This window comes from Apodemus sylvaticus, chromosome 21 (assembly GCF_947179515.1).
Source record: "Apodemus sylvaticus chromosome 21, mApoSyl1.1, whole genome shotgun sequence".
NCBI classification, from domain to species: Eukaryota; Metazoa; Chordata; class Mammalia; order Rodentia; family Muridae; genus Apodemus; species Apodemus sylvaticus.
In genome coordinates, this window is record NC_067492.1 from 5,490,174 (window position 1) to 5,508,149 (window position 17,976).

The following is a 17,976-nucleotide window of genomic DNA, read 5'->3' on the forward strand; positions in this document are numbered from 1 at the left end:
AGCCATCTCTCCAGCCCATCCATGGTTCTTTTTAAGAAAGCAGTGTGTAGAGCCAGATTTTAACAGTAACAACTACATTAGAGCCCAAGCCAGAGTTTGCACGAGGTCCTTGAACAGTCCCTGGTTTGTTTGCTTGTTTATTTATTACAAAAGTTGGCCTGTAGGTAATAAAGGGCAAGGGCAGGTGAGGCAGCTCATACTTGTTAATTCCAGCACTTGTGACGTAGATGAAGGAGGATCAAGAGTTCAAGACCAGCTTGGGCTCGGAATGAGTTCTAGGCCTGCTTTGGTATCATGAGATTTTAAAAGGGGGGCAGAGGAGGGGGATGTATTAACAACAACAACAACAACAGTAAAAAGCACTATGGCCTGAGTACCCGGGCGTTGTGAATGGAGAGGAAGGAATCGGGGTACATGATTTAGCTCCCTGGTCTAGGTGCTGGTTGCTCACAGGCGCAGGTTGCATACATAGATGAAACCTGCTCCTGAGGCCCCCGGTAGCGAGTGGGCGAGCGAGCGAGCGAGCTGGGGGTTCACAGCAGCGCCCCAGGCGCGGGCGCAGGAGCGGGCGGGGGCCGGCGGCGCGCGGGGAGGTGCAGGCTTCAGGCTGGGGCGGCGCCTTCGCCTCCGGCTGCCGTAGGACCGCGGAGCCACCGCTCCATCGGCGACATCTTGGTGGAGGACGCGCTAGGGGAAACGCTGTTCTCGCTGTAGCTGCTGCGCCACGATCTCTGCTGACCTCCGGAGAGCAGAGGACAGAACACGCAGAAGGTAAGGCCGCTGCTCCTAGAGTCCCCTACTCCTCTCCCAGGAGGGCGCTTGGGGACCCAAGATCCCCTGTCCCGTCACCTTGAATCCGGTAGTCTCCACCTCTACCGGGTGGAGCAGACCCCAGGTGACCACCCACGAGTACCATTCCACCTAGACAGGTCGCGTTGCTGGAATCCCTCCTGGAACCCCGCCCCCGCTATTACCTGAACTACAGCCCTGCCCAGCCCGGGACTCCGCCCCCTTCAGGACTCCGCCCCACCCAGTACTCCGCCCTCTCCCAGAAACACCCGTCACAGACCCGCCCTCTCTCCGCCCCTCCTTGCCCCAGCCTCCGCCCTCGGGTCCGGGCGGGGCTCCGGGTTTGAACCGCGCGGCGGGCCGCGCCTCTGAGTCGGGTCGGGTCCGTAGGCGGCAGCGCGGAGCAGGCAGTCGGCAGCGCGCGGCACCATGTCCCCGGGCAGCGGGGTGAAGAGCGAATATATGAAGCGCTATCGGGAGCCGCGCTGGGACGAATACGCGCCGTGCTACCGAGAGCTGCTGCGCTACCGCCTGGGCCGCCGGCTGCTGGAGCAGGCGCACGCGCCCTGGCTCTGGGACGCCTGGGGCCCGGACAGTCCCTCGGACAGCTCGGCTTCACCCAGTCCAGCCCCCAAGGGTGCGTTAGGGGAGCCCTCGGCGCCCTCCGCGCGGGAGGAGGAGCAGCCGGTGGAGGAGCGCGTCGCGGAGCTGCGGGACGCGGAGGTGCAGGACACAGTGCTACCAGGTATGAGCCCGGCTCGGAAGACCGAGCTGCTTGTTGCTCTGCTCTCTGGGCAAGCGCTTCCTGTTTTGGTTTGGTTTGGATGGGTTTGACAGAATCCGCTTGCTGAGCTAAGCAGGGAAGGTGTGGGCCGCATCTCCGCCTTCCCATCCCGGATTTCCCTAATTTGGTGACCCTTGGCCGAGCCCTTTGTGACCTCCAAGTCATATGACCACTGACTGGGGTCCTTGATCGCAGGCAGTGGCCGGCTCAGTGAGCCCTCGATCCACCAGATGGCGGATCTGTTTGTTTCTGCGCATCCCTTTTGGTGAGAGGAGCTTTTCATTCCAAAGATGACCGACTGAAGTTAAGAACACCCGAGCTGTCACAATGGGGTCGTGATTGTCTGTGTGAAAGCCTTGAAGGCCTGACCTCGCTGTCTCTGAAGAATGGTGTGCGTGTGTTTGTGGACGAACGCTGGTCCAGCCGCACGTCCTGATTAGGCTGTGAGCCACTTTCCCGCCGTTGCGGAATGGGGCCGTCAGCAGAGAGCCCTGGAGCTTGCCTTGAGCTTCAGCGCAAATGGAGAGCACTATGGTTGCTGGCCACCTTTTTGAGATCTGAGAGTCTAGCGATGAAAAAGTTATTTCTCAGTGACTGGTCTAGGAATATGTATTTTCTCACTCGACCTTCAAAGTCATACGATGGGGCCTTTGTTTTTAATCTCAGTTTTGTTGCTTGGGATCCACTGTCAGAGTCTGAAAGGGTCGGATTGCTTTGCTCTTGGTTACCATGTTTGCCTATTCTCAGTTCCTGCATGGCTGGGCTGCCTTCTTGTCATCCGGTCGCTTGTGACGACCATCCTGATGCTTTAGTGATGTGGTTAGAAATTAGAGAGTGGCAGAAGGCGGTGGGGGCGGGAGCATGTCTCCCTGGTATTACGATGCAAACTGAGCCCTTGCTAACTGCGGGGTTTATTATATTGGGACGAATAAACCAGCTTTTTTCTTTTTCCACTGTGGTTTGAAGAGGTTATCTGCTATCTTTGTGTGCCATATGAAAACCCTTGACAGCACTTTAGTGTGTTTCGTGCATGTTTGCCTAGTTAGGAGTGCCCGAATTCATGATTTGGGTTTCCATGGAGATACAGAGCTGCCCCAAAGATTCACAAAATCCCTGCTAAACTTTTTGGTGTCTAGACATTAGGGAGGATAGCTGTGTCCGGTTTTCGGGACTGTCCATCAGTAGCTCTTCTGCTGGCTCCTGCGGCCAGTGTCAATATGAGAAATGTTACTTATAGATGCCTTATAATACTAGACTGGTGAGCCAATGATTCACACTGCTCTAAAACACATTTGCCTTACTTTCACTGCAAGGATTTTTTTTTCAAGACAAGAGTTTTTCTGTGTAGACATGAGTGTTCTGGATATCATTGTGTGCACTAGGCTGGCCCTGAACTCAGAGATCCACCTGCATTGATGAGATTAATGGTGTTTGCCACCACTGCCCAGGTGCCAGGACTTTTAGGTGAGGAATCTTGTGGCTCCACGGAGAGCTTAGTACATGGTACCCCCTGCCCCGCCCACAGCAGCTGTCTACTTGTTAGGTAACCTGCTTTTTCCAGTTTCCTTTTTGGGGTACTGTAGACTGAATTCAGGGCCTTGGGTATGCTAGGCAAATGCTCTCCCACTGAACCCCAGTCCCAGCTCCCTCCGTACCTTGTGTTTTGAGGCGGGGTCCCACCAAGCCACACTGTTCTTGAACTTTCTCACTTCCCCTGTAGCCCAGGCTGGCTTCAGATCCTTCCGTTTCTACCTGAACGGGTAGCTGGTATTATAGGCCTGTGCTACGGAGTCCAGACACTTTTTTATTTATTGTCTTAATTTGGGGCCAGGCTTACTGTTTTGCCCCAGGCTGGCCTCAAACTCCCGGGCTTAAGCCATCTTCCCACTCCAGTTTCCCGAGCAGCTCAGCCCACACGTGAGCACTGGCACACTTGGCTGGCGTTTACTTCTGTATACTTTTATGGCTGCCCCGTCCTCACCCCACCCCACCCCCAGTTTCACCTTGGCTCTTATTTCTGCTCTCCTGATACAGACATGCTCGTTTCTATAGTCTTCATAGCTGTCGTATTCCGTGTGAATATATCCATGAATATCCAGGAAGCTGGGTGCGTGCTGGAAGCTGACCCACTTCCTTCCCTGGATCCTTTCTCTATCTCACACACAGTGTAACCAAGTACAGGGCTTCGTCATCACACGCACTTTAACTCATCCCCCGGGGCCACTGACCTACTTCTGTGTGGCCTGCCTGCTGCCCTGGTGGCAGGCTTGCCGTTGTTGTCTGGAGAGGGTCCTTGGCATTGCACCAGACACGCCCAGCTTTTCTCTCACAGGTGGGAGCCGTGTTTTGACCTACTCCTCACTGGTAGACGTCATCTGTCAGCTTAAGAAAGGATGAAACGTTGAATTCCGAGGAAAAACAACCCTCATAATTTTTGAGGTCGTGATGATGGCTCTTGGTTTCTAAGACATCTGGAGGCATTACTCCATTGCTGAAGTCTGATCCTTGATCCGTACCTATAACTGCCCCCAGGGGAGGACTATTAGAATCTTTTGTCTGTCCTGACTTTTAGGAATTGATATAGGTTACTTGTAAGTTCCTACACCAAGCTCTTAATTTTTCCTATATATTTTTTTCAGTTTATGTGTAAGTGATTTGCTTGTGTATATGTCTATGTACCATGTGCATGCATGCTCTCAGAGACCAGAAGAAAGTGTTGTATCCCCTGGAAGTGGAGGTTGTAAGTGTAAGGTTGTGGGTGCTTGGAATAGAACCAGGGGCCTCTGGAAGAACAGACTGTGTTCTTAAATGATGGGCCATCTCTCCAGCCTCCAAACTGTCTTCAGTTCTGGGGAGTCTTCTTGAATTATTTTATTTCATTGATTTCTCCTTTTGGGGGAGTGGAGGTGAGAGTTCGTTTTATGGTGCTGGAAATGGAACTCAAGACTTTGTATATACTAGGAAAGCACTGTGCAACTAACCCTCCAATCTATTCTTTTTTTTTAAAAATTAAGGCTATTAAATAAAAATTATACATATTTGTACTTTACCGTGTGATGTGTATGTATATAGGGTGTGATGCTGAAATCACGTTAAGCATGCATGTCACCCCAGTGGACAGAGTGCTTGTTTACATGCATGAATCCCTGGGTTCGATCCTCAGCACCAACATGGTGGTGCATGCTTGTAATTCCAGCAGTTAGGATGAGGGTGGAGGGGCAGAAGTGAGTTATAGGTCTGCTAGATACATGAGACCTTGTTTCAAAAGGGGGAAAGTATCTAGTTTATTGTTTGTGTACTTTCCCGGTTTTAGAAACAGGTTTCTTTAAGTAGCCCAAGCTGGCTTAAACTCTGAATCCTGCACAGCTGGGATGACAGGAGGGCACTATCCCTTCTACTTGCAAGTATTGGGTTCTTGGTACATTGTATCTTTTCTTGGGAGAGACATTATTAGAGGGCTTTGTTTCTTTTTGTGTGTTTAGGGGACTGTATCTCCTCCCCGTCTTTGATTTTGTTTCTTTTTGTTTTTAGTTCTGAATGGCTCTCTGGAGGCTTTTTTTTTTTTTCCAAATGAATGAGGTCTGTTGGCTTCTTTTTCTTATTTGAGAAATGGCTGTGAGAAGTTCTTTGTAAATTCCACCCGCCATGTTGGAGGTGGGAGTGCTTTGTTAGTAGGCATTCTGTTCTTTTCTAGCTGTCCTGTGTTGGCATATTTTTGGGGGCCGACTTTATTGGGTTCTATTATCTACCAACCTTCCAACTCTTATTCCATTCCAATCCCTTCCAACGCCCAAACACTAGGTAGGAGAGAAAGGGTGAGAGGGGAAAGGGGTGTAGACCTCTTTAGTCTACTTCCTGCTGATGAGAGGCTGATTGGGTTCCTTGGGGAAGTGCAGTCTTCATCACCAGGATATCTTCTCATCTTTTTAACAACCACTTGACAAACAGCAACCAGGAGTAGCAGCTGCCCCAGGCCTTTTGGGGCCCTTTCATTTATAGCCTCTCTAGAGTCTCCAGAATTAAACTCTCTGCAGCTGGCAAAACACCCCTACTAGTGCATGAGGCAAATCATAATCACCTGCTGTGAAGCGGCCTCTTATCCCTCACCTGGGATTAAAACAAAAACATATTCACATAACATAAATTTAAAAAGAAAAAAGAAAAACCAAAACTCTCACTACAGTTCTGCTTTAAAAACTGGTGACAGGACTGGAGAGATGACTCAGCAGGTAAAAGCATCAACTGCTCTTCCAAAGGTCATGAGTTCAAATCCCAACACCCACATGGTGGCTCACAACCATCCGTAAAGAGATCTGACGCCCTTTTCTGGTGTCTGAAGACAGCTACAGTGTACTTACATATAATAAATAAGTAAATTTTAAAAATAGGAAAAAAAAAAAGAAAGAAAGAAAACTGGTGAAGACCATTTACTGGGGACTCTAACCCAGCTTCTTGATGCTAGGCAACTGCGGCACTGCTGGTCTTCAGCAGATAAGATGTTGAGCTGCCTGCCTGTTAGTCTGTCTCCAGTTCCTTATTCCGTAGCTGTACTTTTCAAATACATTTTACTTTCGGTAAATTACATGGGCATTATTTTAAACAACCTGTTCAAAACTTAGGAAAGTATTCCTGCCCCACTTCCTGCTCATACCTACTTGTTCTTTCTACCTCTTGACTCCACTTCTTTTTGGTGGGAGTCAGAAGCTTTCAGAAGGTTCTTTCTCTCCTAGACCGACTCAGATTCTCTGGTTCCTTTCTGTTCATTGTACTGGGCTTTTTGAACATGGAGGCTCCTTACAGGTCAAGACCCCCTAATGCTATTAAAGTCATTTCCTCTGCGTCACGGCTCACTATTCTTTTCTTCTCACCTCTTCCTTTCTCTCTTTGCTGAGACAGGGTTTTACACTGTAGCCCAGACTGATTTCACACTATAAAAAAATCTCCTGCCTCAGATTTCTGAGTACTAGGATTACAGATCTGCCCCACCATGCCCAGATTATTTTCTTTCTTTGTTGGCTGATAAGCCTCTTGGATCAAACTTCTAACATTTTAAAATTAAGAATTTTATTTTAGTACCTGGCATGGTGGTACAAGCCTTTCATTCCTGCACTCAGGAGGCAAAAGTAGGTAGATCTGAGTTCCGGACAGCCAGGGCTAGGTAGTGAGACCCTGTCTGGGTTAAAAAAAAAAAAAAAATATATATATATATATATATATATATATATATATATGTATGTATATGTATATATGTGTGTGTATGTATGTGTGTGTGTGTATGTATATGAGTGCTTTGCCTGCATAGATACGGTCTTCGGTCTCCAGAGAAGCCAGAAGAGGACATTGGGTATTCTGGGACTGGAGTTACAGACAGTTGTGAGTCACTATATGGTTACTGGGAATGGAACCTAGGTCCTGTGGAAGAAGAGCCTGTGCTCCTAACTGCAGAGCATCTCTGCAGTGTCTCCTGCTGATCCTGAGAGCCTCCTTCTGCATTACCCTGGCTAGCTGGTGTTATAGGTGTAGAACACTGCATCCATCTCCATGTCTTTCTTGTTAAAATATGTTAACAACTCCATGGGTTAGTGAGATGGCTCAGCGGAAAGGCGATTGCTGCCAAGCCTGATAACCTGAGTTCGATTTCTGGGTCCACATGGTGGAAGGAATGAACCAACTACTGCAACTTTTGCTCTGATATCCACACATATGCATGCACGCACACACACACAATGGGGGGAGGTGTAACCAGATGTCTACTCCTGACATCTGCTCATATTTAATGAGGGACCCAGATGTGGTGTCCTGTGGTTGGTTATTGACTTGTCTATTGGCTGTATACAAGAAGAGCACTGGGTGTTTCTCTGGGGCATTTAAAACTTACCCTCTGGGAGTCTCCTGGGTGTCCTTCCCAGATGGTGGGAACCATCTTGCTCCAGGGGAACCAGCCAGTCTGTCACATGCTTGGAGTCTAGGATGAAGGCTCTAGAGGAGGGCTCTCTGTGTGCTGAGGCCTCCTGTCCTGTTAGGAAGGTATCATCCTGGCTTCTGCTGTGCGTCTCCATCTTTAGACAGTACTCTGGCATTCAGGAAGGAAAGGATTAGGTACTTTGGGTAGAATGAAAGAAAGAGGCTGATCTGTGGTATTTGCCTGCCTTTGATCCCAGCCCTTGAGAGGCAGGTGGATCTGTGAGTTCAAAGCAAGCCTGGTCTAAGGAGAGAGAGGAGAGGAGAGAGAATAAGTCTATGAAAGGATTAGCCATTGCCACAAATATGAAACCCAGCCAAAATCACTCCTGAAGCATGGTAAGCTCTGTGGGCAGACGCAGGCCCTTTTCCAAGGCTGGCACACCTTGTCTGATAGGTATTATCCTTGGCCTCTGCTGAGAGGCCAGCTGAACTGTTGCTATATCAACACTTGCAAAGCTTCCTCCTATTCCGGGCCCTCCTCATAGTGTGCAGATGGTCTTTGGGACAGCACACAATAAAATGGAGCTGGATGGAGGCCCTGCCTTTCCAGTTTCTCTGTGGGTCAGACAGTATCTTTCATTATCTTTACAGCAGTACGCTCAAGCTAAAGAGTTGGGCATGGTGTTGCATGCCTAGAATCCCAGCACTTGGGAGGCAGAGGCAGGCAGATTTCTGAGTTCGAGGCCAGCCTGGTCTACAGAGTGAGTTCCAGGACAGCCAGGGCTATACAGAGAAACCCTGTCTAAAAAAAAAAAAAAAAAGACGGGGTGGAGTTGGAGCTGGGGTGCCCTGACCCACTTCTCAGTGGAGATGCGTCTATTGCTTTTCGGAAGGGTGTGTGTGTGTGGGGGGGGGGGGTGCTGGTGCTGGGCCTTTAGAAAGAAGGCCACTGCTCTGACCTTGACAACCCTGTGCCTTGTGGACCCTTTTTGGGTCTCAGCATTTGCTCTGGGCCACTCTCCAGGCAGTGGGCTTCCTCTGGCTGATCTGAGTCTGTGTTTCTGTCTTATCTGCTTCTCTCAGTTTTTTGTTTTTTTGTTTTTTGTTTTTTTTTTTTTTTTTTTTGGGTCTTTTTTTTTGTTGGTTTTTTTTTTTTTTTTTTTTTTCGAGACAGAGTTTCTCTGTGTAGCCCTGGTTGTCCTGGAACTCACTCTGTAGACCAGGTTGGCCTCGAACTCAGAAATCCGCCTGCCTCTCCCTCCCAAGTGCTGGGATTACAGGCATGCACTACCACCGCCCAGCTGAAACAGGGTTTCACTATGTATCCCTAGCTAGAACTCTGTGTAGACCAGGCTAGCCTTGAGCTCACAGAGACCCACCTGCTTCTGGAGTGCTAGGATTAAAGACAGACACCACAATGTCTTTCTTTCTTGATTAGGCTTGCCAGAAGTTTGTGAATCTGTTTTGGGTTTTTTTGTTTTGTTTTACCAAACTAATTTTTGTCTATTAGTTTTGTTTTTGTACCAAAATAATTTTTATCTATGTGGATTCTTTCCCTAGGAGTCTCAGTATGTGCCTCTGGATAGGTTGGAACTCACTATGTGGTCAGGCTGGCCTCAAACTCACTGAGATCCTCCTGCCTCCGTCTCTTGAGTGCTTAGATTACTACTTCCACACCCAGCTGTTTTTGTTTTTTGCTTTTTTTTCTCTTCGGTTTTCTGAGACAGGGTTTCTCTGTGTAGCCCTGGCTGTCCTGGAACTCACTCTGTAGACCAGGCTGCCCTTGAACTCTCAGAGATCCCCCTGTCTCTGCCTCCAAGTGCTGGGATTAAAGCCACCATACGCTCTTTTTGTTTTTAAGAGAGGCTCTTATTACATATCCAAGCTGACCTTGAACTAGAGGTCCTGCACCTACCTCCCTGGATTATAGGCACCTGCTCCCTCCTAGCCCAGGTTGGCCTCAGAGTTAGTATCCTGCTGAGATAATCTTGGATTCAATTGCTTTGCTCTCCCAGGTGTGGTTATAATAACTTGTGGTAAGATCCATAGAGCACAAAGTTTACCATTTTAACCTTCTTGAAATGCACAGTCTGGGGCGCGAAGTACTCGATGCGTTTCTTCCAACTGCATTCCACTGAACTTGGAGCTAGGCCGGTCCCCAGGGAGCTACAGAGCTCTTCCTCTTCACCAGCCCCCGCCCCGGTGCTGGAGTTAGGGGTGCAGTGTGGCTCCGGACGAGTGTGCTGGATCTGAACTCAGGGCCTCAGGCTCACACAGCAAGTGCTCTTTAGCCCCCACCCCAGCCACTTCTTCCATCCCTGTGTGTGTTTTTAAATTTCCAAAAGGAAATTCTTTTTTTTTTTTTTTTTTTGGTAAAGATTTATTTATTATATGTAAGTACACTGGAGCTGTCTTCAGACACACCAGAAGAGGGCATCTGACCTCATTACAGATGGTTGTGAGCTACCATGTGGGTGCTGGGATTTGAACTCAGGACCTTCAGAAGAGCAGTCAGTGCTCTTAACCACTGAGCCATCTCTCCAGACCCCAAAATGGAAATTCTTGTTGTTGCTGTTTTGAGCCTGGGCTTTACTCTATAAATATTTGTTCAAATAGGATTTTAAGAGCATATACTTATATGTGATTATCATGTACCATGCTGACCTAAAACTCACTCATATTTATAGTAATCTTCCTGTCTCAGCGTGCCCAGTGCTGGGTTTATGCATCTTAGCGACCACACTGGGCTCAAAAATGAAAGGGATTTGAAAGTTATTTCTGTGTTTGTAGCTTCATTTCCCTAATGGTTGTGAGAATATGTTCTTTGTAATTTCAGTTTATGTAAGTCCAGTGCTGTAAACGTGGGCAGAGTCTCTTTTTATGGCTTTGGCTATTAAAAGCTCATATCTGCTCCACATCTGCTTGATGGGAACGCACCAGCTCGCTACCTGACTGCTTTGCCCCTTCTAACCGGACTCTTCCAAACAACTCTGTGGTGGCAGGTGCATTGTCTATAGAACATCTACCTTGGTGTTACTGGACAGTTGACCCATGGCAAGTCCAACAGAGACGCACAATCACCTTACTTTTAATTTACTGGAGTTTATTTTTGTACACAGTCTTTTGGCTATTTTCTTTCTTTCCTTCCTTCCTTCCTTCCTTCCTTCCTTCCTTCCTTCCTTCCTTCCTTCCTTCCTCCCTCCCTCCCTCCCTCCCTCCCTCCCTCTCTCCCTCTCTCTCTCTCTCCTTCTTTCTTTCTTTCTTTCTTTCTTTCTTTCTTTCTTTCTTTCTTTCTTTCTTTCTTTCTTTCTTTCTTTCTTTCTTTCTTTTTTGGGAGAGGGTTTCTCTGTATAGCCCTGGTTGTCCTGGAACTCACTCTGTAGACCAGGCTGGCTTTGAACTCAGAAATCCACCTGCCTCTGCCTTCCAAGTGCTGGGATTACAGGCATGCGCCACTACTGCCCAGCCTAGAGTTTATTTTTAATAGCCACATGTAGCTACAGGCTGTTGTACTGGCTAGCTCCATCCTAAAGCCTGAATTTATTTGAATTTGACCGAAAGTTCTCTAGGTTGGTGAGACAAGCGTTGTAATCCTCCCCTGTGTCTTTTGGGAAATACTGTTTTTGTTTGCCTGAAAATATCCTCATTTTGAACATCATTCTTTCTAAGAGGATTTTAAAAGCATATACTTAAATTTAATTACCACGTGCCAGGCACGACTTGGAGAGTTTTATAAATATTAAAATTACAGCGATGTTTTATCTCATCTCTTCTGTTTCTGTCCATCTTTTGTCTCCTGCTGGGAATAATTTTTAGGCATCATTTTTTTTCCTTAAGCACACAGTGTGAGCACCATTATTTCACAGTCTGTAGGTGATAATTTAAGTTCTTAAGTCTACTGCGCCAGCTGGTTGTCTCTGCATTGTTTTCTCTTCCTGGATGCTGGGCTGTCTTCTGTGACACTCTGTGGTATATACTGTGGTAATGCTGTGTGAAATTTATCTGTAGGGGGTCATTGGGATTCCAGGGTCCTGCCTAGGTCCCTAGGTCCCTAGCTGGGCAGTGGCTTTTGTACTTCACTGAGCTGTTTGGGGCCCTGTGGTAAAAAGGGTTGATTCACCGCTCTGCACTCACTTGAGCAGACCCAGCTTTGTTCCAGAAGTCTGTGTAGTTGTCAAGAAGAACCAAGCTCTGCAGGAGCGGATGGAGGAGGGGGTGTATGAAATGCCTGAGCAGTGGTGACTCGCATGGGGCTCATATCCCAGTGTGTGTGGGAGGGCAGGAAACGGGCGCAGGAAGGATTTATGCAAAAATCATGTCTTATAAAGGATGGTGGTATTAAAATGTCAAAAGGTAGGTAAGGGAAATCGAGACATTCTGGAATGTTCTTAATTACCTGATGTTTACCTCAGGTTGGGCAACCACTGTATATCCCCTGACCCTACTACCCTCCACTCTCCAGGTCTGCTGACATCACTCAACGCTCCCTCCCACCGGACACACCAGTTTCCTCTCTCATCAACTGAAACATCTGAAGAGAGGAAGGGTCTCTGTCCCTGGAAAGGGCTCTGTCATGAGGGGAAGGCCTGGCAGAGCTCCTGGCGGCTAGGGCGGGGCTGCTTGCGTATGGCTTGATGGTTCAGGAAACAGAAATCAGGTCCAAACCGGGATTGGGCACAACCCATAATACTCATTTTGTGGTGACTCATCTCTTCCATCAAGACTTCCCAGGGGTTCCTCAGCCTCCTAAAGCAGCACCCCCCGCCGGGGTCAGGTGTTCAAACTCACGAGCCTGTGAGGATGTTACCTACCCGAGAGCAACACTGTGGCCCTGGCTCGTGAGGTCACCGCTGTTTCAGTGTCTCTGGGGATGCTGTAATGGGTACACTTGCGTGGCTGTGGTGACCACATCCTGTTGTGTGACAGGGGCCCTTGGACTTCATTGACAGCCACGTCCTTGTAGGCACAGATACGGAGGATTTCTTCAATGTACATCAATAGGGAAGCAGAATGGTCAAACTCCAGGGAGTGACTTAGAAACCAGTCTTCAGCAGCTGCCCAGTGAGCACGGCCTAGTGTCTCCCCAAAGGGAGCATACGATAGAGGCACACTCGGGGGCCTGTGGAGAGAGCTCCCACACACACTCATGTGTGTAGTGATTGTGGATGGCCATCAAGACTGCTTTGGCATTGTTTCAGTTTAATGCTGGTCATTTGTTTCCATAGCTTGCTTTAAGTAAAACCTGTAAAGTTAAATATATAACTAACTTAATGAAATTTTTATTATTTTTTTTAACTTAAACTAAGTCATTATATATGAACTTGATTTAAAGTTTTTCCATCTCGTCTTATCTCTTTTTTTCAAAAGCACCACCAAAACAGGACCTAGAAGAGAAACCTGAAGAACGCAGGTCGAAAGGGACCGATGGGGTGCCCAGTGGCCCTGGCCCTCGACAACAGCCTAGTGCCTTATGTGCCAGAGGAAGTAAGAAAGCCACCAGAAGCCCCCAAAGATCGACCAGCAAAATAAAAGAGAACAAACACCCGTTCGCTCTTTATGGCTGGGGAGAGAGACAGATGGACACGGGGAACCAGAGGACACACAACGTCTGCGCGTCGGCCTCTGCGCATGAGGTGTGCCCTGAGCCGCCCCGGGGCGTTTCTCCCTTGGCTACGGGCGCTCGGGGCCACAGGAAGTCCTTGGGTCCTGTGGGGGTCCGGAAGCCACAAGAAGGGGTCTCTGGTCCTAGAAAGATGGAGTGAGCTTTGGTTAACTGGGGCCACAGTCAGGGCTCCGGTCTGAGGACGGGAAGAGGCCGCTGTCATTGTGGCGTATGAGTTCTGTGCTCTGGGCACAGGGATAATGGGAACACAGTGGAGCTGGAGTTATCCCCTGGAGAGGCATCAGTTTCCCTCAGCTTTGGTAACCTGGTGTCCTTAACCAAAGCTTTCTCCTCAGCTTGTCTGACTGGTGTCTCCTGGGGTCCTCCGTTTTCCCTTCTGACGAGATTCAGCTAGGAATCTCTGTTTGTCTGCCATAGTGTCTTCTTGCCACGAGTTCCAGTCATCTGGCTTAGCTCTGATTTGTCATTCTCTCAAGGCCTGAGACATTTTAGATACGAGGACCCTCAGTTGTAGCTGGGAAACAATTACTGTGTTAGCACCAGCTGAATGCTGGGGACGCCTTAAGAACAAGTGGGAAGAGGAACCGAAAAACTCGGTTTCCCTGTGATGCCAGGCAAGTTCCAGGAGCAGCGTGTAGGTGGCAGATGCTGTTTATCTGAGGTGGAATCTGAGACAAGGGAGCTGTTAACAGGATTCTTACAAGTCCCTGGGATAAATTTAACTAATAAACTCCCTTGACATTTAACACACAGACACACACATACACACACACGTACATAGACATACACACATTACACACATGTACACAGACACACACACATACATACACACATACACAGACATGCACACACATATACACACATATACACACACATACACACACATCTACACACATACACACATATACACAGACACACATATACACACATGTACACAGACACACACACAGACACACATACACAGACATGTACACACACATATACACACATACACACACGTACACTGACATACACACACATAGACACACATATACACAGACACACACATACACATATGCACACACAAACACACACACACTTGCACACACATGAGAGAGACAGGATCTCATGTATCCCAAACTAGCCTGAGACTCAGTATCTAGCTGACAATGACCTTGAACTCCAGATCCTCTTGCAAAATTTGGGGATTTTGCAGGCTCGCATGCCTGCACCTGGCTGTCCTCCATCTTTAGTGTAGTTTGTTAAAGCATGCGAGATAACCAATTCTTTGATCTGCTTAACATGGAGGAGTGCACAGAGTTTTCTAGAGCTTGGTGTGGTGGTACCGTATCATCTCAGTGCTTTGGAGGATCCCTGATGTTGATAGCCAGTCTCATCTATGTAGTGAGTGCCAGGCCAAAATGCAACTGCATGTAAGATCTGTCTCAATAAATAAAAAAACAAACCAACCTTAAAAAGAGCAGTTTTCCCAAGCTGGTTTCAGATTGGTTGCGTGTTGGATGGTTACCATTTCTATCTAAAATTTTATCTTTAAAAAAGAAAATACTTTGTTTTTTTTAAAGATTTATTTATTTATTATATGTGAGTATACTGTCGCTGCCTTCAGACACACCAGAAGAGGGCATCGGATCTCATTACGGATGGTTGTGAACCACCATGCGGTTGCTAGGATTTGAACTCAGGACCTTTGGAAGAGCAGTTGGTGCTCTTAACTGCTGAGCTGTCTCTCCAGCCCTACTTTTTATTTTTAGTCATGTGTGTGTGTGGAGCTAGAGTTACAGACAGTTGTGAGCCGCCCAGCTTGGGTTCTGGGCCTTGAACTCAGGTCCTTTGCAAGAGCAGCACTTGTTCTTGTGGGAGCCATCTCTCTCCAGCCCTAAAATCCTATTGCTCATCTTTGCCATCCTCGGTAGCTGGCACTGAGGTTTCCATGTAGCCCAGGCTGGCTTTGAACTTACGATCCTCTTGGTCCTACCTCGCAAGTGCTGGGGTTACAGGTGTGTACCACCACGCCTGGGGATAGAACCCAGGACTTGGTGTGTGCTAGGCTGTGCCGAGCTGAATCCCCAGACTTTTAGATAGTCTTAAAAATCAGCTCTGACCCACTTAGCTCCTACCTTTATTTTTGACCTTTCTGCAGATTCATGAGTCAGCACTTCGGGCCAAGAATAGAAGACAGGTGGAGAAGAGGAAACTGGCTGCCCAGAGGCAGCGGGCGCACTCGGTGGACGTGGAAAAGAACCAGAGGGTAAAGCCGTCGTCTGCAGAGAACCCGTGGCTGACAGAGTACATGCGGTGCTACTCCGCGAGGGCGTAGATCCCGGGCATCCTCTTTCAAGTGTTCATGCGAGAAAAGGGAAACAGAAACTGGCAACTGAGACCACACATGGGCAGAAGAGACTGACTGGGTCCCCAAGGCCCCCCTTAGGAAATTCCAAGAGATGGTTTTGCTTTCATGGTTGGTCACCTGCCTTAGTAGTGGGACAGACCACAGAAGCCATAGATGCTGGTTTGTTTATGAAGACAAGTCCCCGAGTCTTGATATTCTTGTAAGAGTTTTATTTTCAAGATTTTAATCTTTGGAGATACCCACACCGAGTGCCTTTAACCGGCTCTAGGCGCTTCCTGCTCACCCCTCCTGTAGTCCGGACAGAGCTGTCCTTTCTGATGAGTTCCACATTCCACAGCTGGCAGGACAGCCTGTCCGCAGCTCCGCCGCCGCGCACGGAGCCGACACCCAGGAAGGCAGGCACCCAGGAAGGCAGGCACGGAGAACCGGGCTGCCCCTGACGAGCCTGAGCTTCAGCGGCTGCGGAATGATTACACTTGATAGATGTCTCGTTTCACCTCGTCTTCGTGTAGACTGTGATATTTAAGAATTTTTTGGCCAGAGCGAGGGCCACCTTTTCTCCCTAAGTCATCCCTTAGACGTTTATTTAATACATAGTTTAATAGTTCTGGTACATTCCAGTGAGCGACGTGCAGAGCATGATTACAGCAGTGATGACATTTTCTTTTGAGTCACTTTTTTTATTTAACTGCAGACAGCTGCTTAAGTCTGACCACCATTCCCCTCTTCTGGGAGAGATGGCGGATGAAGATATTGAGAACTTGTAATCTGCAGTGACATTTAATGAACTGGGTTTGTTTGGCCGGTGGGGATGGGACCAGCAGGCGACATTGTTAGTGTGTACCTTTGCTTTCTACAGAACTTAGTGACGGCGTCGGGCACAGTGCTGATAGTCTGGGTTGGAAACCTGACTGCTTGCTCTCTGGCTGGGTGATCTTTGTTGCCATTCTGTGGGAGAACAAGGTGCTGGCCTGCTGGTAATATTCTTCCTTTAATAGGAGCCACTGTCAGGGTTTACAAAAAGAAAAACAGGTTTTAAAGAACGTGTGTTCCCATGAGATGGGTGCCTTTGCCACCCCGCAGAAGAGACTCCCAGAAGGATGAGCACCGTGTTCTTCCTGAGAGACGGGGAGATCTTTCGCCTGCACCCACTCAGCATCTGAGCTTGCTGGGTAAAACCCAGTGTTGGGTGCGTGGTGAGCATTTCCATGGTATTTTTACTTTGGGTTTTTGAGTATGATAATTTCTAGAACGCAGACTGATTTCATTCCACATGAGATTGTCACACGATGTCATCTGAAAACTGTATTGAGCTTTGAAAACGCATACTAAAGAATCATGTTTTTTTTTTTTAAAATAACTTTAAAAATATTTGCCTAGTTTTGTACAGTCCCTTGTGTACAGAGCCCTCCCTCTGAGGTGTATATTTAATTAAAGAGTAAGTTCTACATGTTGTCCAAATACAGCCTTTCTGGTGATAACTGTGTTAAACGACATAGTCCCCAAATGTGGCATGATCAGGGTGATTGGCACAGTAGCCATGGTTGTTGAGTGCTCTGTGTAAGAGCCTGCATTGCCTAGATCATCAAACTGCACCTGACAATCTCAGAAAGACAGGTCGGGGAGGGACACAGGCTCCCGACCCTGGCCTTCAGACTTGCCCAGAAGTCAGGCGTGCATCCTTTTGTGTATGTGTGTAGAAGTGCAGGCTGAGATGGGATGAGAGCCCTGCTGCTGTCTTTACCAAATTATTATTACTTTTTCCTTTTCTCTGTAGACCAGGCTGGCCTCGAACTCAGAGATCTGCCTGCCTCTGCCTCCCGAGTGCCCGTTAAAGGCGTGCCGTATTCTTTTTACCCAGAGCACAAATGATCGGGACTTTGGAGAACATTTAATGTTCCTACTCTGCAAATAAATCAATATGAATTAGCGGTGACCCCCCACACCTGAGTCCCTAATGTGTAGGGTCCAAATTTTCTCCTTTTAAAAAGACAGTGATTAATTTTTGAACTTATGAAAATTTTAACAAATTTATCTTAACAACTTTTTCCTATTTTAGGAGCAGTGAGATAATTTAAAATTAACTTCTATGCTGGAAACCTCTGAAAATGTTTGAGAATCCAGTCACATTTAAAAAAGGGATATACAGCATTTTTTTTTTAAATTGACTTTTAAGGTTTTAATTAAAACAGTTTTTCTATAAGCATTTTTGTTTTCTGTGCTACTTTTACTTCAGGATTAAAAAGAATATTGAAGAATGCCCAGCTTGGCTGTAATGATGAGAATGAGAAGAAAATAGGAATGTATTCTTAAACTGTGTGTTTGGAAGATGTCTGAGTGCTTGGGTTGGCTATGTGTCCGCTCGTTCTCCCCGCCCCACAGAATCCCTAACATGGTCACTTTTGTAGGTAACCTTAGGCGTCTTACCTGCTCACAGTGAAGCAGCACGTGCCCATGTCAGCCACTGCGCAAAGTCTTTTTTATTTTTTAAAAAATTTATTTATTATACGTAAACATTTATTATTT

The 17,976-nt window shown here is 47.5% G+C and overlaps 1 protein-coding gene across 2 annotated transcripts; it reads left to right on the forward strand.

The window, feature by feature from the left end:
• The first annotated feature begins 651 nt into the window (after positions 1 to 651).
• On the forward strand, positions 652 to 17,653 carry Ccsap (centriole, cilia and spindle associated protein). Of its 2 annotated transcripts, none has more exons than XM_052166090.1 (4): positions 652 to 771; positions 926 to 1,534; positions 12,845 to 13,110; positions 15,241 to 17,653. In XM_052166090.1, the coding sequence occupies exons 2-4, from the start codon at positions 1,219 to 1,221 to the stop codon at positions 15,415 to 15,417; spliced, it is 759 nt and encodes a 252-aa protein (XP_052022050.1). In that variant the 5' UTR covers positions 652 to 771; positions 926 to 1,218; the 3' UTR covers positions 15,418 to 17,653. The 2 variants fall into 2 exon arrangements, with proteins under 2 accessions (XP_052022050.1, XP_052022052.1); XM_052166092.1 differs by having other exon boundaries at positions 1,180 to 1,534.
• The last annotated feature ends 323 nt before the right edge of the window (positions 17,654 to 17,976 follow it).